Here is a 27,954-nt window from a genome sequence, read left to right as displayed (position 1 = left end):
GAGAGAGGCCTCTAATACTGGAGAGAGGACTGTAAGACCAGAGAGAGGACTGTAATACCGGACAGAGGACTTTAATACCGGAGAGAGGACTGTAATACCGGAGAGAGGACTGAAATACCAGAGAGAGGACTGAAATACCGGAGAGAGGACGGTAATACTGGAGAGAGGGCTGTAATGCCAGAGGACTGTAATACCGGAGAAAGGACTGTGATACCAGAGAGAGGACTGTAAGACCAGCGAGAGGACTGTAAGACCGGAGAGTGAGCTGTAATACTGGAGAGAGGACTGTAATACCGGAGAGAGGACTGCAAGACCGGAGAGTGCGCTGTAATACTGGAGAGAGGGCTGTAATGCCGGCGAGAGGAGTGTAATACCAGAGAGAGGGCTGCAATATTGCAGAGGACTTTAGTACTGGAGAGCGGAGTGTAATACCAGAGGGAGGATTGTAATGTCGGAGAGAGGACTGTAATACCAGAGAGAGGACTGCAATACTGGTGAGAGGACTGTAATACCAGAGAGAGGGCTGTAATACTGGAGAGAGGACTGTAATACCAGTAAGAGGACTGTAATATTGGAGAGAGGACTGTAATACCGGAGAGAGGACTGTAATACTGGAGAGGACTGTAATACTGGACTGAGGACTGTAATAAAGGAGAGAGGACTGTAATACTGATAAGAGGACTGTAATACCGGAGAGTGGACTGTAATACCAGAGAGAGGCCTCTAATACTGGAGAGAGGACTGTAAGACCAGAGAGAGGACTGTAATACCGGACAGAGGACTTTAAAACCGGAGAGAGGACTGTAATACCAGAGAGAGGACTGTAATACAAGAGAGAGGACTGTAATACCAGAGAGAGGAGTGTAATACCGGAGAGAGGGCTGTAGTGCTGGCGAGAGGACTGTAATACCAGAGAGAGGCCTCTAATACTGGAGAGAGGACTGTAAGACCAGAGAGAGGACTGTAATACCAGACAGAGGACTTTAATACCGGAGAGAGGACTGTAATACCGGAGAGAGGACTGAAATACCAGAGAGAGGACTGAAATACCGGAGAGAGGACGGTAATACTGGAGAGAGCGCTGTAATGCCAGAGGACTGTAATACGGGAGAAAGGACTGTGATACCGGAGAAAGGACTGTGATACCAGAGAGAGGACTGTAATACCGGAGAGAGGACTGGAAGACCGGAGAGTGCGCTGTAATACTGGAGAGAGGACTGTAATACCGGAGAGAGGACTATAAGACCGAAGAGTGAGCTGTAGTAGTGGAGAGAGGACTGTAATACTGGAGAGAGGGCTGTAATACCTGAGAGAGGGCTGTAATACCAGAGAGAGCGCTATAATACCGGACAGAGGACTGCAATACCAGAGAGAGGGCTGTAGTACTGGAGAGAGAGCTGCAATACCGGAGAGAGGGCAGTAATATGAGAGAGAAGACTGTAATACTGGACAGGGGACTGTAATACTGGACAGAGGACGGTAATACCAGGGAGAGGGCTGTAATACCAGACAGAGGGCTGTAATACCAGAGAGAGGACTGTAATACCAGAGAGAGGACTGTAATACCAGAGAGAGGACTGTAATACCAGAGAGAGGACTGTAATACCGGAGAGAGGACTGTAATACTGGACAGAGAACTGTAATACAAGAGAGAGGGCTGTAATAACAGCAATAGGATTGCAATACCAGAGAGAGGGCTGTAATACCGGAGAGAGGAATGTAATACTGGAGAGAGGACTGTAATACCAGAGAGAGGGCTGTAATACCAGAGAGAGGAATGTAATACTGGAGAGAGGACTGTAAAAGCACAGAGAGCGCTGTAATCCTGGAGAGAAACTGTAATACCGGAGAGAAGACTGTAATACTGGAGAGAGGACAGTAATACCAGAGAGAGGGCTGTAATACCAGAGAGAGGGCTGTAATACCAGAGAGAGGGCTGTAATACCAGAGAGAGGACTGTAATACTGGAAAGAGTACTGTAACACCAGAGAGAGGACTGCAATACCAGAGAGAGGGCTGTAATACCAGAGAGAGGACTGAAATACTGGAGAGAGGACTGTAATACTGGAGAGAGGACTGTAAAAGTGCCGAGAGCACTGTAATACGGGAGAGAAGCTGTAATACCGGAGACAGGGCTGTTATACTGGAGAGAGCTTTAATACCGGAGAGTGTGCTGTAATACTGGAAAGAGGACTGTAATACAGGAGAGAGGACTGTAATACCAGAGAGAGGACTGTAATACTGGAGAGAGGGCTGTAATACCAGAGAGAGGACTGTAATACCAGAGAGAAGACTGTAATACCAGAGAGAGGAATGTAATACCGGAGAGAGGGCTGTAGTACTGGAGAGACAGCTGCAATACCCGAGAGAGGGCAGTAATATGAGAGAGAGGACTGTAATACCGAACAGCAGACTGTAATACCGGACAGAGAACTGTAATACCAGAGAGAGGACTGTAATACCAGAGAGAGGGCTGTAATACCGGACAGAGGACTGTAACACTGGACAGAGAACTGTAATATCAGAGAGAGGGCTGTAATACCAGAGAGAGGACTGTAATACCGGACAGAGGACTGTAATACTGGACAGAGAACTGTAATACCAGGGAGAGGGCTGTAATACCAGAGAGAGGACTGTAATACCGGACAGAGGACTGTAATACTGGACAGAGAACTGTAATACCAGAGAGAGGACTGTAATACCAGAGAGAGGGCTGTAATACCAGAGAGAGGACTGTAATACTGGAGAGTGGACTGTAATACTGGAAAGAGGTCTGTAATACCAGAGAGAGGACTGCAATGCCGGAGAGAGGACTGTAATACTGGAGAGAGGACTGTAAAAGTGCAGAGAGCACTGTAATACGGGAGAGAAGCTGTAATACCAGAGAGAGGCCTGGAATACTGGAGAGAGGGGGGTAATACCGGAGGCAGGACTGTAATACTGGAGAGAGGTCTGTAATACCAGAGAGAGGGCAGTAATATCAGAGCGAGGATTGTAATGCCAGAGAGAGGGCTGTAATACCAGACAGAGGACTGTAACACCGGACAGAGAACTGTAATATCAGAGAGAGGGCCGTAATACCAGAGAGAGGACTGTAATACCGGAGAGAGGACTGTAAAAGTGAAGAGAGCACTGTAATACGGGAGAGAAGCTGTAATACCAGAGAGGGGACTGGAATACTGGAGAGAGGGGTGTAATACCGGAGTCAGGACTGTAATACCAGAGAGAGGTCTGTAGTACCAGAGAGAGGGCTGTAATACTGGAGAGAGGACTGTAATACTAGAGAGAGGACTGTAAAAGCGCAGAGAGCGCTGTAATACTGGAGAGAAGCTGTAATACCGGAGACAGGGCTGTAATACCGGAGAGAGGACTGTAATACTGGAGAGAGGACTGTAATATTGGGGAGAGGACTGTAATACCAGAGAGAGGGCTGTAATACCAGAGAGAGGAATGTAATACCACAGAGAGGACTGTAATACCAGAGAGAGGGCTGTAATACCGGAGAGAGGACTGTAATACTGGAGAGAGGATTGTAAAAGCGCAGAGAATGCTGTAATACTGGAGAGATGCTGTAATACCGGACAGAGGACTGTAATACTGGAGAGAGGACTGTAATACCGGAGAGAGGACTGTAATACCGGAGAGAGGACTGTAATACCGGAGAGAGGACTAATACCAGAGAGTGTGCTGTAATACAGGAGAGAGTAATGTAATACCAGAGGGAGGACTGTAATACCGGAGAGAGGGCTAAAATACCAGAGAGAGGACTGTAATACCAGAGAAAGGAATGTAATACCAGAGAGAGGGCTGTAGTACTGGAGAGAGAGCTGCAATACTGGGGAGAGGGCAGTAAAGTGGGAGGACTGTAACACCGGACAGGGGACTGTAATACCGGACAGAGAACTGTAATACCAGAGAGAGGGCAATAATATCAGAGAGAGGACTGTAATACTAGAGAGAGGGCTGTAATACCGGACAGAGGACTGTAATACCGGACAGAGAACTGTAATACCAGAGAGAAGGCCGTAATATCAGACAGAGGACTGTAATACCGGACAGAGGACTGTAATACTGGACAGAGAACTGTAATACCAGAGGACTGTAATACCAGAGAGAGGGCTGTAATACTGGAGAGAGGACTGTAATACTGGAGAGAGGACTGTAATACCGGAGAGAGAACTGTAATACTGGATAGAGGACTGTAAAAGCGCAGAGAGTGCTGTAATACGGGAGAGAAGCTGTAATACCAGAGAGAGGACTGGAATACCGGAGAGAGTGGTGTAATACTGGAGGCAGGACTGTAATACCGGAGCGAGGTCTGCAATACCGGAGAGAGGTCTGTAATACCGGAGAGAGGACTGTAATACCAGAGGGCTGTAATACCGGAGAGAGGACTGTAATACTGGAGAGAGGACTGTAAAAGCGCAGAGAGTGCTGTAATACTGGAGAGAAGCTGTAATACCGGAGAGAGGGCTGTTATACTGGAGAGAGCTTTAATACCGGAGAGAGGGCTGTAATACCAGAGGACTGTAATGCTGGAGAGAGGGCTGTAATACCGGTGAGAGGACTGTAATACTGGAGCGAGGACTGTTATACTGGAGAGAGGACTGAAATAATGGAGAGAGGACTGAAATAATGGAGAGAGGACTGAAATACCAGAGAGAGGACTGAAATACCAGAGAGAGGACTGAAATACCACAGAGAGGACTGTAATAATGGAGAGGGTAGTGTAATAGCGGAGAGAGGACTGTAATACCGGAGAGAGGACTGTAATACTGGAGCGAGGGCTGTAATACCAGAGAGAGGACTGTAATGCTGGAGAGAGGGCTGTAATACCAGAGAGAGGAATCTAATACCAGAGAGAGGACTGTAAGACCAGAGAGAGGACTGTAAGACCGGAGAGAGGACTGTAAGACCAGAGAGTGAGCTGTAATACTGGAGAGACGACTGTAATGCCGAACAGAGGACTGCAGTACCGGACAGAGGACTGTAATACCGGACAAAGGACTGCAATACCGGACAGAGGACTGTAATACCGGACAGAGGCCTGTAATACCGGAGAGAGAGCTATAATACCAGAAAGAGGAATGTAATACCAGAGAGGGGATGGTAATACTGGAGAGAGGACTGTAATACCAGAGAGAGGACTGTAAGACCAGAGAGAGGACTGTAATACCAGAGAGAGGACTGTAAGACTGGAGAGTGAGCTGTAATACTGGAGAGAGGACTGAAATACCAGAGGACTGTAATGCCGAAGAGAGTGCTGTAATATCGGAGAGAGGACTGTAATACTGGAGAGAGGGCTGTAATGCTGGAGAGAGGAGTGTAATACCAGAGAGAGGGCTGCAATGTTGCAGAGAACTGTAATACTGGAGAGAGGAGTGTAATACCGGAGAGAGGACTGTAATACCGGAGAGAGGACTTCAATACCGGAGAGAGGACTGTAATGCCGGAGAGAGGACTGTAATGCCGGAGAGAGTGCTGTAATACCGGAGAGAGGTCTGTAATACCAGAGAGAGTGCTGTAATACTGGAGAGAGGGCTGTAATACCAGAGAGAGGACTGTAATACAGGAGTGAGGACTGTAATACAGGAGTGAGGACTGTAATACCGGAGAGAGGACTGTAATACTGGAGAGAGGAATGTCATACTGGAGAGAGGGCTGTGATGCCAGAGAGAGGACTGTAATACAGGAGAGAGGACTGTAATACTGGAGGGAGGGCTGTAATGCCGGAGAGAGGACCGTAATACAGGAGAGAGGGCTGTAATGCCGGAGAGAGGATTCTAAAAGTGCAGAGAGGGCTGTAATACGGGAGAGAGAGCATTAATGCCGGAGAGAGGGCTGTAACAGCGGAGAGTGGACTGTAATACCGGAGAGAGGACTGTAATACCGGAGAGAGGGCTGTAATACCTGAGAGAGGGCTGTAATACCACAGAGAGGGCTGTAATACTGGTGAGTGGACTGTAATACCTGAGAGAGGGCTGTAATACCACAGAGAGGGCTGTAATAAAGGGGAGAGGCCTGTAATACCGGAGAGAGGGCTGTAATATTGGAGAGAGTCCTTAAATACCGGAGAGAGGACTGTAATTCCGGAGAGAGGACTGTAATACCGGAGAGAGGACTGTAATGCCAGAGAGAGTAGTGCAATACTGGAGAGAGGGCTGTAATACTGCAGAGAAGGCTGTAATACCACAGAGAGGGCTTTAATACTGGAGAGAGTGCTGTAATATAGGAGGGAGGGCTGTAATATCACAGAGAGTGCTGCAATATTGGAGAGAGGGCTGTAATATCAGAGAGCGGGCTGTAATATCGGAGAGAGGGCTGTAATATCATAGAGAGGGCTGTAATACTGCAGAGAGGGCTGTAATGCTGGAGAGAGGGCTGTAATGCCTGAGAGAGGATGGTAATACCAGAGAGAGGGCTGTAATGCCAGAGAGTGTCCTGTAATATCACAGAGAGGGATTTAATACCAGAGAGAGGGCTGTAATACTGGAGAGTGGACTGTAATACCAGAGAGAGGAATGTAATACTGGAGAGGGGACTGTAATGCCCGAGAGAGGGTTGTAATACCGGAGAGCGGACTGTAATATCGGAGAGCGGACTGTAATACCGGAGAGCGGACTGTAATACCGGAGAGCGGACTGTAATACCGGAGAGAGGACTGTAATACTGGAGAGAGGACATTAATACCGGAGGGAGGACTGTAATACTGGAGAGAGAACTGTAATACCGGAGAGAGGAATGTAATACTGGAGGGAGGGCTGTAAGGCCGGAGAGAGGTCTGTAATACCGGAGGGAGTACTGTAATACAGGAGCGAGGTCTGTAATACTGGTGAGAGGACTGTAATACTGGAGAGAGGGCTGTAATACCACAGAGAGGGCTGTAATAAAAGAGAGAGGCCTGTAATACCGGAGAGAGGGCTGTAATACCGGAGGGAGGCCTCAAATACTGGAGAGAGGACTGTAATACCGGAGAGAGGATTGTAATGCCAGAGAGACTGCTGTAATACCAGAGAAAGGTCTGTAATACCGGAGAGAGCGCTGTAATAAAGGAGGGAGGGCAGTAATGCCGGAGAGAGGAGTGCAATACCGGAGAGAGGGCTGTAATACCACAGAGAAGGCTGTAATACCGCAGAGAGGGCTGTAATACCAGAGAGAGTGCTGTAATATAGCAGGGAGGGCTGTAATATCACAGAGAGTGCTGTAATATTGGAGAGAGGGCTGTAATATGAGAGAGAGAGAGCTGTAATATCAGAGAGAGGGCTCTGGTACTGCAGAGAGGGCTGTAATACTGGAGAGAGGGCTGTAATGCCTGAGGGAGGACAGTAATACCAGAGAGAGGGCTGTAATGATGGAGAGAGGGCTGTAATGCCAGAGAGTGTCCTGTAATATCGCAGAGAGGGATTTAATACAGCAGAGAGGGCTGTAATGCTGGAGAGAGGACTGTAATACTGCAGAGGGCTGTAATACTGGAGAGAGTGCTGTAATATAGGACAGAGGGCCGTAATACTGCTGAGAGGGCTGTAATAATGGAGTGATGGCTGTAATATCGGAGCGAGGGCTGTAATACTGCAGAGAGGGCTCTAATACTTGAGAGAGCTGTAATGCCGGAGAGAGGGCTGTAATACCAGAGAGAGTCCTGTAATATTGCAGAGAGGGGTTTAATAGAGGAGAGAGGGCTGTAATGCCGGAGAGAGGACTGTAATATCGCAGAGAGGGCTGTAATACCGGAGAGGGGACTGTAATGCTGAAAAGAGGACTGTAATGCTGGAGAGAGGACTGTAATATTGCAGAGAGGGCTGCAATACCGCAGAGAGGGTTGTAATACCAGAGAGAGGGCTGTAATACCGGAGAGAGAGCTGTAATACCGGAGAGAGGGCTGTAATACCGGCGAGAGGTCTGTAATACCGGAGATTGGCTGTAATATCGCAGAGAGGGCTGTAATAGCAGAGAGAGGACTGTAATACCGGAGAGGGGACTGTAATGCTGAAAAGAGGACTGTAATGTTGGAGAGAGGACTGTAATATTGCAGAGAGGGCTGTAATACCGCAGAGAGGGTTGTAATACCAGAGAGTGTGCTGTAATACAGGAGAGAGTAATGTAATACCAGAGGGAGGACTGTAATACCGGAGAGAGGGCTATAATACCAGAGAGAGGACTGTAATACCAGAGAAAGGAATGTAATACCAGAGAGAGGGCTGTAGTACTGGAGAGAGAGCTGCAATACTGGGGAGAGGGCAGTAAAGTGAGAGGACTGTAACACCGGACAGGGGACTGTAATACCGGACAGAGAACTGTAACACCAGAGAGAGGGCAATAATATCAGAGAGAGGACTGTAATACCGGACAGAGGACTGTAATACTGGACAGAGAACTGTAATACCAGAGGAAGGGCTGTAATACTGGAGAGAGGACTGTAATACCGGAGAGAGGACTGTAATACTGGATAGAGGACTGTAAAAGCGCAGAGAGTGCTGTAATATGGGAGAGAAGCTGTAATACCAGAGAGAGGACTGGAATACCGGAGAGAGGAGTGTAATACTGGAGGCAGGACTGTAATACCGGAGAGAGGTCTGCAATACCGGAGAGAGGTCTGTAATACCGGAGAGAGGACTGTAATACCAGAGGGCTGTAATACCGGAGAGAGGACTGTAATACTGGAGAGAGGACTGTAAAAGCGCAGAGAGTGCTGTAATACTGGAGAGAAGCTGTAATACCGGAGAGAGGGCTGTTATACTGGAGAGATCTTTAATACCGGAGAGAGGGCTGTAATACCAGAGAGAGGACTGTAATGCTGGAGAGAGGGCTGTAATACCGGAGAGAGGACTGTAATACCGGTGAGAGGACTGTAATACTGGAGCGAGGACTGTAATACTGGAGAGAGGACTGAAATAATGGAGAGAGGACTGAAATACCAGAGAGAGGACTGAAATACCAGAGAGAGGACTGAAATACCAGAGAGAGGACTGAAATACCAGAGAGAGGACTGTAATAATGGAGAGGGTAGGGTAATAGCGGAGAGAGGACTGTAATACCGGAGAGAGGACTGTAATGCTGGAGCGAGGGCTGTAATACCAGAGAGAGGACTGTAATGCTGGAGAGGGGGCTGTAATACCAGAGAGAGGAATGTAATACCAGAGAGAGGACTGTAAGACCAGAGAGAGGACTGTAAGACCGGAGAGAGGACTGTAAGACCAGAGAGTGAGCTGTAATACTGCAGAGACGACTGTAATGCCAGACAGAGGACTGCAATACCGGACAGAGGACTGTAATACCAGACAGAGGGCTGTAATACCGGACAAAGGACTGCAATACCGGACAGAGGACTGTAATACTGGACAGAGGCCTGTAATACCGGAGAGAGAGCTATAATACCAGAAAGAGGAATGTAATACCAGAGAGGGGATGGTAATACTGGAGAGAGGACTGTAATACCAGAGAGAGGAGTGTAATACCAGAGAGAGGATTGTAATACCAGAGAGAGGACTGTAATACCAGAGAGAGGACTGTAATACCAGAGAGTGAGCTGTAATACTGGAGAGAGGACTGAAATACCAGAGGACTGTAATGCCGAAGAGAGTGCTGTAATACCGGAGAGAGGAATGTAATACTGGAGAGAGGGCTGTAATGCTGGAGAGAGGAGTGTAATACCAGAGAGAGGGCTGCAATGTTGCAGAGGACTGTAATACTGGAGAGAGGAGTGTAATACTGGAGAGAGGACTGTAATACCGGAGAGAGGACTATAATACCGGAGAGAGGACTTCAATACCGGAGAGAGGACTGTAATGCCGGAGAGAGTGCTGTAATACCGGAGAGAGGTCTGTAATGCCAGACAGAGTGCTGTAATATAGGAGGGAGGGCTGTAATGCCGGTGAGAGGATTGCAATACCGGAGAGAGTACTTTAATACCGGAGAGAGGACTGTAATACTCGAGAGAGGACTGTAATACAGGAGAGAGGACTGTAATACTGGTGAGAGGGCTGTAATACCAGAGAGAGGACTGTAATACCAGAGAGAGGACTGTAATACCAGAGAGAGAGCTGTAATATAGGAGAGTGAGCTGTAATACTGGAGAGAGGCCTTTAATACCGGCGAGAGGATTGTAATACTGGAGAGAGGACTGTAATACTGGAGAGAGCACTGTAATATCACAGACAGTGCTGTAATACCGGAGTGATAGCTGTAATACCGGAGAGAGGGCTGTAATAATGGAGAGAGGGCTGTAATACTGGGGAGAGGTCTGCAATACTAGAAAGAGGGCTGTAACACCAGAGAGTGAGCTGTAATACCGGAGAGCGGACTGTAATACCGGAGAGAGGACTTTAGTACCAGAGAGAGGAATATAATACCGGAGAGAGGGCTGTAATACCAGAGAGAGTGCTGTAATACTGGAGAGAGTGCTGTAATACCAGAGAGAGGACTGTAATACAGGAGTGAGGACTGTAATACCGGAGAGAGGACTGTAATACTGGAGAGAGGAATGTCATACTGGAGAGAGGGCTGTGATGCCAGAGAGAGGACTGTAATACAGGAGAGAGGACTGTAATACTGGAGGGAGGGCTGTAATGCCGGAGAGAGGACCGTAATACAGTAGAGAGGGCTGTAATGCCGGAGAGAGGATTCTAAAAGCGCAGAGAGGGCTGTAATACGGGAGAGAGAGCTTTAATGCCGGAGAGAGGGCTGTAACAGCGGAGAGTGGACTGTAATACCGGAGAGAGGACTGTAATACCGGAGAGAGGGCTGTAATACTGGAGAGTGGACTGTAATACCAGAGAGAGGAATGTAATACTGGAGAGGGGACTGTAATGCCCGAGAGAGGGTTGTAATACCGGAGAGCGGACTGTAATATCGGAGAGCGGACTGTAATACCAGAGAGCGGACTGTAATACCGGAGAGAGGACTGTAATACTGGAGAGAGGACATTAATACCGGAGAGAGGACTGTAATACTGGAGAGAGAACTGTAATACCGGAGAGAGGACTGTAATACTGGAGGGAGGGCTGTAAGGCCGGAGAGAGGTCTGTAATACCGGAGGGAGTACTGTAATACAGGAGAGAGGACTGTAATACTGGTGAGAGGACTGTAATACTGGAGAGAGGGCTGTAATACCACAGAGAGGGCTGTAATAAAAGAGAGAGGCCTGTAATACCGGAGAGAGGACTGTAATACCGGAGAGAGGATTGTAATGCCAGAGAGACTGCTGTAATACCAGAGAAAGGTCTGTAATACCGGAGAGAGTGCTGTAATAAAGGAGGGAGGGCAGTAATGCCGGAGAGAGGAGTGCAATACCGGAGAGAGGGCTGTAATACCACAGAGAAGGCTGTAATACCGCAGAGAGGGCTGTAATACCAGAGAGAGTGCTGTAATATAGCAGGGAGGGCTGTAATATGAGAGAGAGAGAGCTGTAATATCAGAGCGAGGGCTCTGGTACTGCAGAGAGGGCTGTAATACTGGAGAGAGGGCTGTAATGCCTGAGGGAGGACAGTAATACCAGAGAGAGGGCTGTAATGATGGAGAGAGGGCTGTAATGCCAGAGAGTGTCCTGTAATATCGCAGAGAGGGATTTAATACAGCAGAGAGGGCTGTAATGCTGGAGAGAGGACTGTAATACTGCAGAGGGCTGTAATACTGGAGAGAGTGCTGTAATATCGGACAGAGGGCCGTAATACTGCTGAGAGGGCTGTAATAATGGAGTGATGGCTGTAATATCGGAGCGAGGGCTGTAATACTGCAGAGAGGGCTCTAATACTTGAGAGAGCTGTAATGTCGGAGAGAGGGCTGTAATACCAGAGAGAGAATCCTGTAATATTGCAGAGAGGGGTTTAATAGAGGAGAGAGGACTGTAATGCCGGAGAGAGGACTGTAATATCGCAGAGAGGGCTGTAATACCGGAGAGGGGACTGTAATGCTGAAAAGAGGACTGTAATGCTGGAGAGAGGACTGTAATATTGCAGAGAGGGCTGCAATACCGCAGAGAGGGTTGTAATACCAGAGAGAGGGCTGTAATACCGGAGAGAGAGCTGTAATACCGGAGAGAGGGCTGTAATACCGGCGAGAGGTCTGTAATACCGGAGATTGGCTGTAATATCGCAGAGAGGGCTGTAATAGCAGAGAGAGGACTGTAATACCGGAGAGGGGACTGTAATGCTGAAAAGAGGACTGTAATGCTGGAGAGAGGACTGTAATATTGCAGAGAGGGCTGTAATACCGCAGAGAGGGTTGTAATACCAGAGAGAGGGCTGTAATACTGGAGAGAGAGCTGTAATACCGGTGAGAGGTCTGTAATACCGGAGATTGGCTGTAATATCGCAGAGAGGGCTGTAATAGCAGAGAGAGGACTGTAATACCAGAACAAGGGCTGTAATGCTGGAGAGAGGGCAGTAATACTGCAGAGAGGGCTGTAATACTGCAGATAGGGCTGTAATACTGGAGAGAGTGCTGTAATACTGGAGAGAGGACGGGAATACAGGAAAGACGGCTGTAATACTGGAGAGAGGACTGTATTACCGGAAAGAGAGCTGTAGTACTATGGATAGTGCTGTAATACCGGAGAGAGGACTCTATTACCAGAGAGAGGGCTGTAATACCACAGGGAAGACTGTAATGTCGGAGAGAGTGCTGTAATGCCAGAGAGAGGACTGTAATACCAGAGGGAGGACTGTAATACCAGAGAGAGGACTGTAATACCGGAAAGAGGACTGTAATACTGGAGAGAGGACTGCAATATCACAAAGAGGAATGTAAAACTGGAGAGAGGGCTGTAATACCAGAGATCGGCTGTAATACTGGAGAGACGGCTGTAATACTGGAGAGTGGACTGTAATATCGCAGAGAGGGCTGTAATACCGGAGAGAGGACTGTAATACCGGAACAAGGGCTGTAATACTAGAGAGGGCTGTAATGCTGGGGAGAGAACTGTAATACTGGAGAGAGGACTGTAATACTGGATAGAGAGCTGTAATGCCGGAGAGAGGGTTGTAATACCAGAGAGAGGGCTGTAATTTTGCAGAGAGGGCTGTAATACTATGGAGAGGGCTGTAATACTGGAAAGATGGCTGTAATACTGGAGAGAGGGCTGTAATGCTGGAGAGAGGACTGTAATACCAGAGAGAGGACTGTAATAGGGGAGCGAGGACTGTAATACTGGAGCGAGGACTGTATTACTGGATAGAGGACTGTAATACCGGAGCGAGGACTCTAATACTAGAGAGATGACTGTAATACCGGGGAGAGGACTGTAATACCGGAGAGAGAGCTGTAATACCAGAGAGAGGACTCTAATATCAGGGATAGGGCTGTAATACCAGAGAGAGAGCTGTAATACCGGAGAGAGTGCTGTAATACCGGAGAGATGACTAGAGGACACAGAATTAACGTAATTGGGAAAATCATTCTATGTTTCTATAAGTATTGCTTTAATGAACTATAGGATTCCCGGCACAGGCACGATGGGTCTCCTTCTGTGCCGTAAATGTCTATGATTCTATGATTTACATACACAGTTGAATTACATCCAAAATCTTCCTTTTGATTTACTGAAACATCACAGGGTAAATGATCCCGTTAATCACTCCTGGTGGGGAGGCTTGCTCAATGGCAACCTGACGATCCTGAATGGGCGGCGAATCATAGGCAGCGCACACACAACATCCCAATATACACTCCCGGTGTGTGAGTCTCTACGTGGGGAGCATGCAATCAAAACATGTACCCTCATTTGTGATCTAGGCTGCTGGCACTGTTGACTCCTGAAAGTGACTTGCCGATCATTTATTTAATATACTGGTAAAGTTGCATCTGTAGAACACAGGGGACTGGATAATGTAGGCCATGACAAGCTATTTCACCTTTCTCGAACACTAGATCCAGAGGACATGGCCTGAGCTTGAAGCGGGGTAAATTCAAAACTAATCTGCAGAAACATTGGCTCAGGTTTTGCTGGCGCGGGGCATCTCGCAGCGTGCCCCGCTAGTTCGACTTTATCCCTCACCATTCAGCTCGAACAAATTTTTGCCCTGCAAGTGCGAGCTGATAACAACGGGGCATCTGGGACCTTAGTGAATGATGGGACCAACAGTGTATCTCCTTAACCAATGAGATTTAAGAATTGAGAAAGAAACAGAGGTACAACGGAGAAGGAAATAGGGCGAATTGATGGGGGTGAATTAGAATCAAATCAGGTAGAGAAAGAAATAAAGAGAGTCAAAGATTGGATTAAGGGAGAGAGAGTGATAAAAAGGGACAGAAAAGAATAGTAAAAAAAAGTAAATATTTTAAGTTACAGTTTTAAAAAATCAATAACAATTGACTCCTTGCAGGAATGAGATTGAACAGTTTAAATTGTTCCCTCTCTGGGCCAGAGAGATTGATTGGCATTGCATTAACAACTATCACTTTGTTAAAAGAGTACTTACGCTGTTAAGTGCCAGCCCTAACATTCTACGGTGAGTTTAATTCAAGTTTAATGTGCAAATCCAGCAAGTTCTTAAAAATAACAGGGAGGTGAAGGGCGAGCTGCCGTTTGTGCAAAGCAAATGGCAGAACGTTGTAAATCAACCGGCAAGTTCAGGAGATTTGCAACTCACGGTGTATCGCTTAATCCCCTGAACTTGCTGGCTGATTTGCACATTAATAATGTGTCATTAACACGTCGTTATTTTTTCAGCAAGATTTTGGCTATAATTTTAGCGAGCAAGTGGCCATTCTATGGAACAGGCTCCCTAGGGAGAAGGTGGCAGCAGCTGGTGTTGATTTATTCAAATGCAAATTAGATAGATTTCTTTCTGAAGTTAATATTTTTGGGATACAATATATAAGACTAATTTGAGACGTGACGTGTGGTAAGTGTAGCATGATTGGGGGGAAGAGGTGACTTTGGTCCTATGGTTCCAAAAGCTGGGGTTTTCCTCACCTGGGTCTGTTGTAGACTAATTGATAGAGAGTAATTGCTATGATTAGTAACAACTCCATTATTGATGTATCATGTGACTACCAGGATGGTAGAAGGTCATCTAGATGGTCCTTGTTCTTTTTATGTCTAGCAATTCCTATGTTCCTAAGATATTGACTAACCTTCTTGATGCTCAATGTCTCCTGGACTTCGGCCTCGAGCTGGGAAAGTTCAAGTAGGTTGCTCTCCACCTGTGGAGGCATCAACTCCCTGGACTCGGTATACTTCTCTTTCTCTTTACTGCTCAATGCCGCCATGATCCGAAGACTTGACTGCACTTCCTCCTCGAGGATCTGGGACTTCCGTATCTCTTCCTGGATGCTCTGAAGCTTTATGTCCAAGTTTGCTGCAGCACTGAGGTCTCCTTTAATCTGCCGCAGCCAATCGAGGGTGTGCTGGATTTCAGTCTGGAAGTCAATGCTTTGAATGAGTCTGCTCTCGCACTCCATTATCCTCGCACCAATCGTTCCTTGGGCTGACTGGAGGTCTTCTTTCCAGGCTTGTATTTGTTGACTTCTTGCCTCGTGAGCTCTGCTGTCCAGCTCGGGCGAAAACTGTTCCACTTGCTCGATCAGCTTCTTCAAAAGTGAGCCGGCGTCCTGCACGCACCCAGCCAAAGCGTGGTAGTTCTTCAGCTTCTCCTCGATGGAAAGAGTTTCCTCGTTCATTTTGATGAGTTCCTCTCCCAGAGCCTGAAGCTGTGTCTCCAACTGCAGCGACGTGGCCTCGTGATCTCGGTACGCTGCGATGGTGTCGTCCAGCAGCCCCACTCTCAGCTCCATTTGCCGCCTCAGTCGATTGAAAAGACTCGCCAGACTCGCCATTTCGTCGGGTTGCCACGGTTGGCCGGAGCTCCGGAAGGTCTCTTTCCTTTGGTTCAGCTCATCCACTGCTTTACCGAGGCTCATCACCTCAGCGAAGAGGGCCTTGTAGTCGCTCTGCACTGAAACCACCTCCTTTGAGGAGAGGCTCAGACGGGTCTTGCCCATTTGAACCAGCTGGTCCTCCAGTTCACTCAGTGCCTTACTGGTTAGATCAATCAGGGAGACGTACTCCTTGCGGCCCGCAATCGCCTCCTGGATTTTGTCGGACTTTTCCTTAGCGAGGGCTACGATGAAGTTAAACTGCTTGGGCAAGATGTTTAACTTCTCATCCAAGAAGGAATGATCGGCTTCACTCAGTGAAGGTAGCAATTCCCGACCGGTCCTTTGCACCAGAAGATGGAGATTTTCATACTCGGGGGATTGTTCCAAAACCAGCTGGTACTTGCTCAGCTGGGAGCAGAGCTCCGTGTCGCTACTCATGAGGCTGATTTGTGGGAAGGTCACAATGTCCGCCTGTTTTAGCCAGTGGCACACTTTATCCAAATCCGCCTTGAAGTACTTCCTGGAGACCAGGATCTTCTCCAGTTCCTGCAGCCGCTGGGCGCTTTTCTGCAGTGCGGAATCGTACATGCTCTGCAGGTCCTGTAGCTGAGTCATTATTTCAGCCGTCTCCTCCTCCGTCGCTTCCCTCGCCAACTCCCTGCCCTGAGCCCACAGGGCTGTGACATCAGTCTGATATTCCTTCAGGTTGCTGCTCACCTTCTTGCAGGTCCGTATCTGCTTGCCCACGTCGAGCGGCATGAGAGCCACCTGCTCCTGGGACATCGCCATCCTCTCATTTTGCTGGATCCAGTTGATGGCGGGGCTGACAGCCATGAGGAACTGCGTGCGGTCCGACAGGGCTTTGCTCAGGTACTTCCTCCTCTGACTGACCACCTCGCTCAGGGAGCTCATCTTCCCGTGCAGCGCACCCAGGGCCCTCTGCAGGCACTGCCTCTCGTCCAAGCCCAGGCGGGCCAAGATCTTCTCAGCTTCTTCCGTCGCCGCTCCGTGAGCCAGCTGCTGGGACTCCAGCTCGTTGCAGATGGCAATGTGGTCCAGGAGCAGCGTCTGCGCCAGCTCTGCCGGCGGGCTACATCTTAGAGCCTCGGCAAAGAGTTGTGTCTGACCGTCCGCCCAGTCCAGCAGGTCCTCGAGCTTGGACTGGCACTGGCTCAATTCCTCTAAGGTCATAACGGAGATCTGGATTTTCTTTTCTATCAGGTTCTCCAAGTGGGCCCATTGCTTCTCGAAGTGGCTGGTCTGCTCTTTGATCAGTTCCTTATCTTCAGGGTTCAAGCGATCCATTAGTTTCTGCTTCTGCTCCTTCAGGTCGTCCAGTACAAATTTCTGAGCCTGCACGACGCTTGCGAGTTTCTTCAGAGCTTCCAGATGTTCGGCTGTACTTTCAGCATCAGTTCTGTTACAAATAAAACAACATCAGAGTGAGAATGATGATGGTTACTCCCAGTTTACGTCTTCGGTTTAATTAGAGTGGTCATTTTCAGACTCCGTTCTGGAGCATGGTCCCTTCGCCTGCCTGCAGCACATGCTGGGAATGTGAACACAGCAAGACCCCACAAACAGCACTGAGATAAATTAATAGCCAGACAGACTGATAGATAAGATAAATCTGTCTGTCTAACCACACACTCACCTTGCTAAGTTGTCCCATTCTTTTGTGAACTTGTCCAAAAGCACTTCCACAATACTCATTTGATCGTGGTAGTCCCTCGCTCTCTGCTGGTCCTCCTCCCTCATTGAGAGAAGAACATTGATCTGGTGACACAGCTCCAACCACTGGTTGCTTAACTGGCCGATCTCTGAGTGTTCAGGTGACTCGTGGCCTTCTGTCAGGTTACTGACCTTCTCTGTGAGCGCAGTGATGTTAGCCTGCTTGGACTGGAACTGACGACCCAGTTCCTGAAGATAACAAATAAATACAGAATATTCCAACAGCTTATTAGTGTGAACTCTGAACTTGGCTGATAAATGTGACTGTGTCCTCAACAGCAAAAGCCCATTAAGGTCAAAGGTGGAGGAAGCTCACTTCAAATTGCTGCTAGCTTCCTTAAGATGGGATCTGGACTTCTTCGGTCCCATTAGGATAGGTTGAAACGAATGGACATAGAAAACCTCCAATCCCAGTAACATCTAACAACGTACCATACTCCACCCGAAATGTGAATCAAGTGTCAAGGCCCCAATAGACCGATTCAAAGTGGAATGGCACCCAAGACACTTCTGATGTGGTTTAGGGTTGATGCCTTTAACACAACAGTATGAATACCCGAAAGTCAAATAAGAAATGACAAAACTGCTGCACTGAGCACTGGAACTCCGCCATCCAGTGTCACCCAGTGGGCGGTTATCGGCCAATCCAATTAATTCCCTGATGTGAGGCGCAAAGGCTGCAGCATCTCTTTTGCGAGAGAGAAGGAAAACCAGCTGGGGTCATCCACCTTGGGTGGCAACCTGTGTGCCTGCTAGCCGCTGGGCAAAGGAGCAACCGGCAAAGGTCTGAGAGGAGGCCACAGGCCTGTCACTTGGTTGCAAAGTGAGTTTAGAATATGCAGACTTAAGAATGCGACTACCCTGCTCGCCTTGAAAATTTAGAAGGATTCAATTTAGAAAACTCTATGGATTCCAGATAAAGACAGTCCTCAGTTATACAGCGCCTTGGTCAGACCCCCACCTGGAGTACTGCGTTCCATTTTGGGCACTGCACCTCAGCAAGGATATATTGGCCGTGGCAGGGGTGCAGCGCAGATTCACCAGAATGCCAGGGCATAAAGGGTTAAATTATGAGGACAGGTTGCATAAACTTGGGTTTGGATTCCCTTGAGCTTAGAAGGTTGAGGGGTTATCTGATCAAGGTGTTTAAAATGATGTAAGGATTCGACAGGGTACTCTTTTTGTTTGGACCCAAAAAAACAACCCAATTGGACTGTAAATAAACAAAAGTTCAACTAAAACTTAACAAATCAAATTAAAATTTGGTTTTCCGGGTTGATAATGCACTCCAGTCCCCGCGGCACCCACCGGTCGCAGGATTCGACAGGGTAGATACAGAGAAACTATTTCCCCTGGTGGGGGAATCCAGAACAAGGGGACACAATCTTAAAATGAGAGACAGGCCGTTCAGGGGGGAAATCAGGAAGCAATTTTTTCACAAAAAGGGTAGAGAAAATCTGGAAATCTCTCCCTCAAAGGGCTGTGAATGCTGGGAGTCAATTGGAGCTTTCAAGACTGAGATCGAAAGATTTTTGTTAATTGTCAAGGGATATGGAGCAAAGGTGGGTAAATGGGGTTGGGGTACAGATCAGCCATGATCTAATTGAATGGCAGAACAGGCTCGAGGGGCTGAATGGCCAACTCCTGTTCCTAAGATCTGACAACTACCTGTTAATGTCTCTGTTAATGTCGGCATTATTCCTTACCTGCACCTGGGCCAACTGTTTCTGAACAATTTTCAACTCCATTTCCGCAGGTCTCCTCTTCAGGCTTTGGAGCTGCTGCTCAGCGTCCAGAAAATAAGCCGAAAGCTCCACCTTGTGCCGTTTTATTTCCTCCCAACCCAGGGCCAGCTCCTGCGATCTGACCAGGTGCTGCTCAATCTGAAACAAAGTACAGCCTGGATTCATCAAAATCTTAACTCGTGGGGGCTGCACGAATGTGTAATGGCAGAGCGTAGAGAGACGGTATTGGATTGGTGGAAATCCAGGACATAAGCTGCTTAGTGGGTAGCAATCTCGCCTCTGAGTCAGAAAGTCATGTGTCAGGTCTGGGCATTCTCCGTTATTCTGTGTTGTAACAACACAATGAGTACTTTGTATCGGTGTTTACTAAGGAGGTGGATGCTGACAAAATATCGGTAGAAGTGGAAAAGGTAGAAGCAATGGAAGGGGTGAAAATTGATAGACAGGATGTACTAGAAAGGCTGAGTATGCTTAGAGTGGATAAGTCTCCTGGTCCAGATGGCTTGCATCCCAGGTTGCTAAGGGAAGTGGGGGAGGAGATAGCAGAAGGGCTTGCCATAATTTTCCAATCTTCCCTAGATGCGGGGGAGGTGCCTGAGGATAGGAAAGTGGCAACTGTGACACCATTGTTCAAGAAAGGGTGTAAGGACAATCCTAGTAATTATAGGCCGGTCAGCTTAACATCAGTGGTGGGTAAAGTTTTAGAAACAATAATCAAGGAAAAAATTAACGGGCACTTGGAGAGGTTTAAGCTAATTAAGGAGAGCCAACATGGATTTATAAAAGACAGATGGTGTTTGACTAATCTAATTGAATTTTTTGATGAAGTAACAGGGGGATTGATGAAGGGAATGCAATGGATGATGTCTACATGGATTTAGGAAGGTGTTTGACAAAGTACCACATAGAAGGCTGGTTAACAAAATTGAGGCTCATGGAATAGGTGGGTCAGTGACAGCTTGGATAAGGAATTGGCTTAAGGACAGAAAACAGCGAGTTGTGGTAAATGGCTGTTTTTCAGACTGGAGGATGGTAGACAGTGGTGTTCCCCAAGGGTCAGTGCTGGGGCCACTGCTTTTTTTGATATATATAAATGACCTGGATATTGGAATACAGAGTAGAATTTCTAAATTTGCAGATGACACCAAACTTGGGGGTGTGGCAAACAGTGAGGATGATATCAATCGACTGCAACAGGACATAGAAAGGCTAGCAGAATGGGCAGACAAGTGGCAGATGGAATTTAACACAGAGAAATGTGAGGTGTTGGATTTTAGCAGAAGGAACAAGGAAAGGCAATATACACTTAATGGCAGTTTTAAAGAGTGTACAGGGACAGAGGGACCTGGGAGTTAATGTGCATAGGTCCCTGAAGGTGGCAGGACATATTGAGAGAGTGGTTAACAAAGCATATGGGCTTCATAAATAGAGGTTTTGAGTACAAAAGTAGAGAAGTTATGCTGAACCTTTATAAAGCACTGGTTAGGCCACAACTGGAGTATTGCGTCCAGTTCTGGTCACTTTAGGAAGGATGTGAAGGCCCTTGAGAGGGTGCAGAGGAGATTTACCAGAATGGTTCTGGGGATGGGGGATCTTAGCTACAAGGACAGGGTGGAGAAGCTGGATTTGTTTTCATTAGGGCAAAGGAGGTTGAGGGGTGATTTGATAGAGGTGTACAAGATTATGACGGGTTGAGATAGGCTAGACGGGGAAAGGCTGTTCCCACTAGTTGATGGTACAAGGACTAGAGGTCACAGATTTAAGGTTTTGGGCAAGAGATACAGGGGGATATGAGGAAAAACTTTTTTACGCAGCGAGTGGTGAGGACCTGGTACTCTCAGCCAATGGAAGTGGTGGAAGCGGAGACATTCAATGTTTTCAAGGGGAGACTGGATGGGCACTTGAGGGAAATAAACTCGCAGGGCTACGGGGATAGAGCGGGGGAATGGGACTGACTGGATTGCTCTACAGAGAGCCGGCACGGACTCGATTGACCGAATGGCCTCCTTCTGTGCCGTTATGACTCTATATTATGACTCTATGGCCTGCAAATTTTTATCCAACTCAAAGGTACATAAAAGCCCTGATGGGCTGCTCAGCTGTGCATTTTATTCTCACTCATTGTGAATTGAAAACCTCGAAGGTCAGACTAACCAAGAAATTAATTTAATTTTTAAGTACAACAGACACAAGCAGACAATATAAAAGCTGAAATGTAGTTTGCTCTTTGTTGATTACAGCAATAAGAAGAAATATTTTGAGTCTAGTGCCTTGGATCTGTAAATCAGGGCTTCAAAATCCATAAAGGATGAAAGGTGAAGACCTTTTCACCCTTATTTTTGGTCTTGGAATGAATGGCACTGGATTATTAATCAATTAGAAACGGGATGGTACGTCTAGGACAGGCAAGTCTGGGAGTCGAAGAAGCGACACACATAGATTACCGTTTGTTTGGTGCGTTGGATGTCTGCCGCCGTCTTCTTCACAGTGTTGTCGGATAAGTCGCACATAGAGCAAAGGAGCTCCAGGTAAGTGCTCGCCTGCTCCTGCAGAGCCCGATAGTGTTTCACCTACAGCAAGGTGGAGTCCAGAGTTATTAAGAGCAACATCTTATAGCGTATAACACACACTCTCCATGTGCAATGCACCCACAAATAGTAATTGTACCAATGTTAGTACACCCAAAAAAAAATTGATTAAGTATGCAATTTAAATTAAATCACAGTCATTGAATAGAACAGTGTATTAAATACTTACTAACTGGCCCAAGGCTCAGGTTTAGCTTGTGGTCTAGCCTCACCCCTCCCTATCTCTGTAACGTCTTCCAGCCCTACAACACTCCGAGAGCTATGCATTCCTCCAACTCTGGCCTCTTATCCATCCCCCACTCCCTTCGCCCCACCAGTGGCGGCTGTGCCTTCAGGTGTCTAGGCCCTAATCTCTGGAATTCCCTCCCTAAACTCTCATCATCCCTAGCTCCTCCTTCTAGATCCTTCGTCGGTATCAGCCTTGACTCAGTGGTCACACTCTCGCCTCTGTGTCAGAAAATTGTGGGTTTGCTGTAACCTTCGCTGCTCTAAGGAGAACAATCCCAGTTTCTTTAATCTTTCCACATAACTGAAGTTCTTCATCCCTGGTATCATTCTTGTTGTGTATGTACCTTTAAGGGAATAACTGGTCTCAGACTGCAGTACCGGCAGTGACCACCCCTGTATAAAAGGCCCTAGCAGGCTTCTGAAGTTTCAGTATCCAGGTTGTCTCCATTCAGTAAAGACTTGTTATAATCAACTCCCGCAGTCCGTGTCTCAATTATACACGGACATAATACTGGCGACGAGTAAGAAACGAACTTACCTGCAACTCAGCAGCACCTCAGACGACGTTATTGAAGGTCGAAGACAGAAGAAAAGAAAAAAAAAAAATAATAATAATCCAAAGAAACTCGAGAAACGGGCATCGACCGTGGACAACCGCCCTCCAAATCATCGAATTGAAAAGTGCAGGAGAGACTGTCGTGAGCCAGGCTTGGTTCTCCAGTCTGTGGTTTCCCAGCTAATCGGGCTGGTGGCAGGTAGTGCACTGATCCTTCCTGGGCTGCGGCGGGCTAAAGCTCGATCGGGTGGCTCTGCAACGGGGCCGGGCAGCGAGTCGGGAAGCAAAGAGAGAGAGAGAGGGTGGAGCACACAGGGCGCGGCCGGTGCTTCGAAGCCGGGCAGCGTTCGGACCTAAGAAGAGGGAGGGAAGTGGCCCAGAGGGTCCGCTCCACGACGGGAACGGTTCTTCAATTAACGGAGCAAATATTGAAGCGCGATAGAAAAATAAAAATACCGCGGAGAGCGGCGCTGGCAGCAGCGATCGGGGAGGCGCGAAGACCATAGGGCGTCGCCATTACAGGATAGTAAAATAAATATAATCGCCAGCAACAGCGTTGGCAGCAGCGGCAGCGGTGGGAAAGCGCGGGAGGCGCCATCTTAACTCGGCGGGGAAGAAGGAAAAGCGCGGGAGGCGCCATTTTGATCCATTGGGGACAAAGGCAAAGCGCGGGAGGTGCCATCTTAGATTTTCAAGATGCCAAAGACTGGCGATATCACTGCCTTCGATAATGCAATAGAAGACTGGACCACGTATGTGGAAAGAGTCGAGGTATATTGCGAGGCAAACGAAATAGCCGATGAGAAAAAGGCATCGGTATTGCTAAATTTAATGGGCGCAAGAACATACGGCCTATTGCGGGACCTGATTACTCCAGCCAAACCGAAGGCGAAGAGTTTTAACGAAATTGTTGCTATCCTATAGGAACACCTAAATCCTACACCGCTGCTGATAGCAGAAAGATTTAAATTCCACAGGAGAAATCAGCATAAAAATGAGAGCAATGCTGATTACCTTACGGAACTACGCAAGCTATCAAAGCACTGCCAGTTCGGAGCAGGACTGGCAGATACCTTACGGGACAAATTTGTCTGTGGACTCCTGAGTGAGGGAACCCAGAAGAGGTTACTCTCAGAGAAAGAGCTGACGCTAGATAAGGCTTTCAGCGTGGCAGTATCGTACGAAGCAGCAGCAAGGGGAGCTGCGGAAATACAACAAAAGCCACAGGAATACGGCACCCACGAAATGACACGGGGATTTGCAAAATGTTATCGCTGCGGCAGAACAAACCATGACCAGAAGGACTGCTGGTCCAAGGACAAAATATGCAGGCAATGCGGAAAGATGGGACACATTGCACGAGTTTGCAGGTCTGGGAAGAAGACCAACAACAACAAAAAGGCTACTAAGGAACCGTACAGGAAAGTACAAAAGATGACGGACAGTAGTTCCGAAGACCAGATGAGCGATAGTGAATCCAGGAACAAGAGACTAAGCTGTCTCAAACTTCACAACGTAATCGCAAAAGAGGATCACCGAACCATTTGGGTCACCCTCACGATAGCAGGGTCCCAAGTCAAAATGGAATTGGATACAGGATCGGCTCTAACCGTCATGAATCGGCGAGACTATGAGCGGCTATTCTCACACATACCCTTGAGAGAGACATCCATTGTCTTGAGGATGTATACGGGGCAAAAAGTATACCCCAGAGGAAAAATAAGGGTGCCTGTCGAATACAACGGCAAGAAAATACGGAAATTGTATCTCTACATTCTGCAAGATGGTGGACCACCGTTATTGGGACGTGAATGGATCAGAAAGATAAGTTTAGACTGGCACTCCATTCAGGCACTGACGGTGGCTGGTAAAAAGGATGACGACGTCACTCCTGGACGATTGTCAACAATCTTAGCTGACGCCAAAGAGGTATTTCAACAAGAACTGGGCACTCTTAAAGGCGTAACCACCTCGATAAAAATAGAGGAGAATGCAATTCCCAAGTTTTTCAAAGCAAGACCGGTACCATATGCAATTTGCCCAGCCGTCGAGGCAGAGCTGGAGAATGCAGACGTGTTATCTAAGGTAGACTGCAGCGAGTGGGCGACACCCATCGTTCCTGTCATGAAGAAAACGTTAAACAATAAGTCTGAGGAGCCAAGGAAGGTTCGCATCTGTGGGGACTTCAAGGTGACGGTGAACACAGTCCTTCACACAGTACAATATCCTCTTCCAAGGATAGAAGATATCTTCGCCTCACTATCTGGAGGGAAGCGTTTTACAAAAATTGACCTAGCACAAGCATATTTGCAGATGGAGGTTGAAGAATCCTCTAGGAAGTATCTCACGATAAACACTCACAAAGGTCTTTACCAGTATAATCGACTGGTATTCGGAGTAGCATCAGCTCCAGCGATATGGCAAAGAGCGATGGAACAAGTCCTGCAAGGGATTCCAGGGACTCAGTGTTACTTGGACGACATCCTAGTGACAGGTGAAGATGACAGTGAACACCTTGCCAACCTAGAGCAGGTGCTCACTAGACTACGTGAACATGGGCTACGAGCCAATCGCCCCAAGTGCGAGTTTTTTAAGAAACAGATATCGTATTGTGGCCACATGATTGATGAAGAGGGGTTGCATAAGTCCCCTGACAAAATTGAAGCGGTAGTTAAGGCTCCAGCGCCTGAAAATGTGTCGCAACTGAGGTCATTCCTCGGATTGGTGAATTACTACCATAAGTTTTTGCCGAATTTGTCCACAATTCTGCATCCACTGAACGCCCTACTACGAACGGGAGTAGCATGGAAATGGAGCGATGAATGTAAGCGGGCCTTTCAGAAGAGTAAGGACCTAATCACTTCAAGAGAAGTATTGGCTCACTACAACCCATCACTACCGATAAGACTGGCGTGTGATGCGTCTCCCTACGGCATTGGGGCGGTACTGTCACATAAATTCCTTGATGGTTCAGAGAGGCCGATAGCTTTTGCGTCACGCTCGTTAACTTCAGCCGAGCGTAACTACGCCCAGGTTGACAGAGAGGCCCTCAGCCTGGTGTGGGGGGCGAAGAAGTTCAATCACTACCTGCACGGTCAGAAATTTACTCTACTAACTGATCATCAACCTCTCGTCTCCATTTTCAACCCTCAGAAGGGCATACCGATAATGACGGCACAACGGCTACAGAGGTGGTCCCCTTTCCTAGGGGCACACCAATATGACATCGAGTACAAAGGAACTAAACAGCATGGGAATGCTGATGGATTGTCGCGCCTACCGTTGTCGACGGTGGAAGAAGAACTGGCAGTGGATCCAGTGGAGTTATTCCACTCGACTATAGTCGAATGTCTCCCTGTGACGAATGCAAACATAGAAAAGGAAACACGAAATGACCCGACACTCTCCTGGGTCTATGATTTAACGGTGAAGGGATGGCCAGCACATGGCGAACCACTGCTGCCAGCATTCTCGCCGAGAAGAGAACAGCTGTCAGTGTGCAGAGGAACCTTGATGTGTGGATCCAGAGTAATAATTCCACCCAAATTGAAGGATAGAGTGCTCAATGAGCTTCATGAGGGTCATCTGGGAGGGGTAAAAATGAAGAACTTAGCCAGAGCGTTTGTGTGGTGGTCGGGAATCGATAGAGAAATCGAAGAGATGACCAAGAGCTGTACAGGATGCCAGAAGGTCCAAAACGCCCCACCACAAGCCCCTCTACATCCATGGGAGTGGCCCTCATCTCCATGGCAAAGGGTGCACATTGATTTTGCTGGTCCCTTCATGGACTCGATGTTTTTAATTGCAGTGGATGCACATTCAAAGTGGCCAGAGGTAATAAAAATGTCCTCAACCACCACAGAAAAAACTATCACAGTCTTACGAACCATATTTGCCAGGAATGGGCTGCCTGAACAGATTTGCTCTGACAATGGACCACAGTTTGTGTCTGAAGAGTTCCGGAGGTTCTTAAAGAACAATGGTGTTAAGCATTACACATCCGCCCCATATCATCCAGCCACTAATGGATTGGCCGAGAGGGTTGTTCAAACATTCAAGAAGGCTATCAAGGCAATGTATAATGAAGATATATCCCTACAACACAAGGTGGATAACTTCTTGTTTGCCTACCGGAATGCGACACATGCGGTTACCAACCAAACTCCAGCCATGATGTTCTTCAATCGAAGACTACGATGCCGCTTGGATTTGGTTAAGCCAAACATCAGAAGAGATGTGGAGAACAGGCAGTTTCAGAATATGAATGAAAGGCCAACCAGGAGTTTTAAGATAGGTCAACCAGTTTTGGCCCGGGACTACCGCACAGAGAAATGGCAGCTAGGAACGATCTGTACACGGCAAGGACCTCTAATGTATACCGTGGACGTTGGAGAAAGCATTGTAAGACGCCATGCTGACCAGATTCTAGAGTCACTGGAAAACGTCAACACCACACCACGATCTGATACACCTGGCGATGAAACCGAAGTACCAATTGCGTCTACCGCAGAATCTGTGATATTGGAAGCAGACGAACCAAACAACGACATTGATCCCGACTCAACCTTGCCAGAAGAACCTGATATCCCAAAGAGGCATTATCCAGACAGAATCAGGAAGCCTCCTCAAAGACTGAACTTATAATTGCTTAACTTCAACCAATGTATCTAGCAACCGTAATTGTAATTGTAATTAGTTATTATTTAGTTGTTAAATGAATGTTATGTACTGTTTATCTAAAAGGGGAGGAATTGTTGTGTATGTACCTTTAAGGGAATAACTGGTCTCAGACTGCAGTACCGGCAGTGACCACCCCTGTATAAAAGGCCCTAGCAGGCTTCTGTAGTTTCAGTTTTCAGGTTGTCTCCATTCAGTAAAGACTTGTTATAATCAACTCCTGCAGTCCGTGTCTCAATTATACACGGACATAATAATTCTGGTAATTCTCCTCTGCACGCTCTCCAAGGCCTTCACATCCTTCCTATAGAGTGGTGCTCAGAATTGGACACAATACTCTAGCTGAGGCCTAACCAGTGATTTATAAAGGTTTACCATAACTTCCTTGTTTTTGTACTCTAGGCCTCTATTTATAAAGCCAAGGATCCTGTATGCTTTTTAAACAGCCTTCTCAACTTGTCCTGCCAACTTCAAAGATGTATTTATGAGAAATAAGCTGAAATGAGAAGAATTATTTTTAGAAAACTGGATTGGTTCAAGAGAGACATATTTAACAGGAGTGGGATGGAATACGCTCCACTTGCCTGGATGAGTGCTGCTCCAACAACACGTA

General features: G+C 47.5%; 1 protein-coding gene across 12 annotated transcripts in view; it reads right to left on the bottom strand.

Annotated features, from left to right (window-relative positions):
* Window positions 1–27,954, bottom strand: part of syne1b (spectrin repeat containing, nuclear envelope 1b) — an 834,787-nt gene that overhangs the window by 349,033 nt on the left and 457,800 nt on the right. For all 12 annotated transcript variants that reach the window (XM_085981815.1, XM_085981811.1, XM_085981814.1 and 9 more), the window contains 4 exons: window positions 21,737–21,862; window positions 19,254–19,430; window positions 17,471–17,736; window positions 15,073–17,233 (listed from right to left, as the gene is read on the bottom strand). In XM_085981815.1, the coding sequence (XP_085837941.1) occupies window positions 15,073–17,233; window positions 17,471–17,736; window positions 19,254–19,430; window positions 21,737–21,862 (2,730 nt within the window). The remainder of the gene's footprint in view (window positions 1–15,072; window positions 17,234–17,470; window positions 17,737–19,253; window positions 19,431–21,736; window positions 21,863–27,954) is intronic.

The sequence above is a fragment of the Somniosus microcephalus genome, chromosome 3 (assembly GCF_052327205.1).
Source record: "Somniosus microcephalus isolate GS21.2 chromosome 3, FLI_Smic_1.0, whole genome shotgun sequence".
Taxonomy (NCBI): Eukaryota; Metazoa; Chordata; class Chondrichthyes; order Squaliformes; family Somniosidae; genus Somniosus; species Somniosus microcephalus.
The sequence above is the reverse complement of the archived record's forward strand: the minus strand, read 5'-3'. Positions and strand labels throughout refer to the sequence as shown.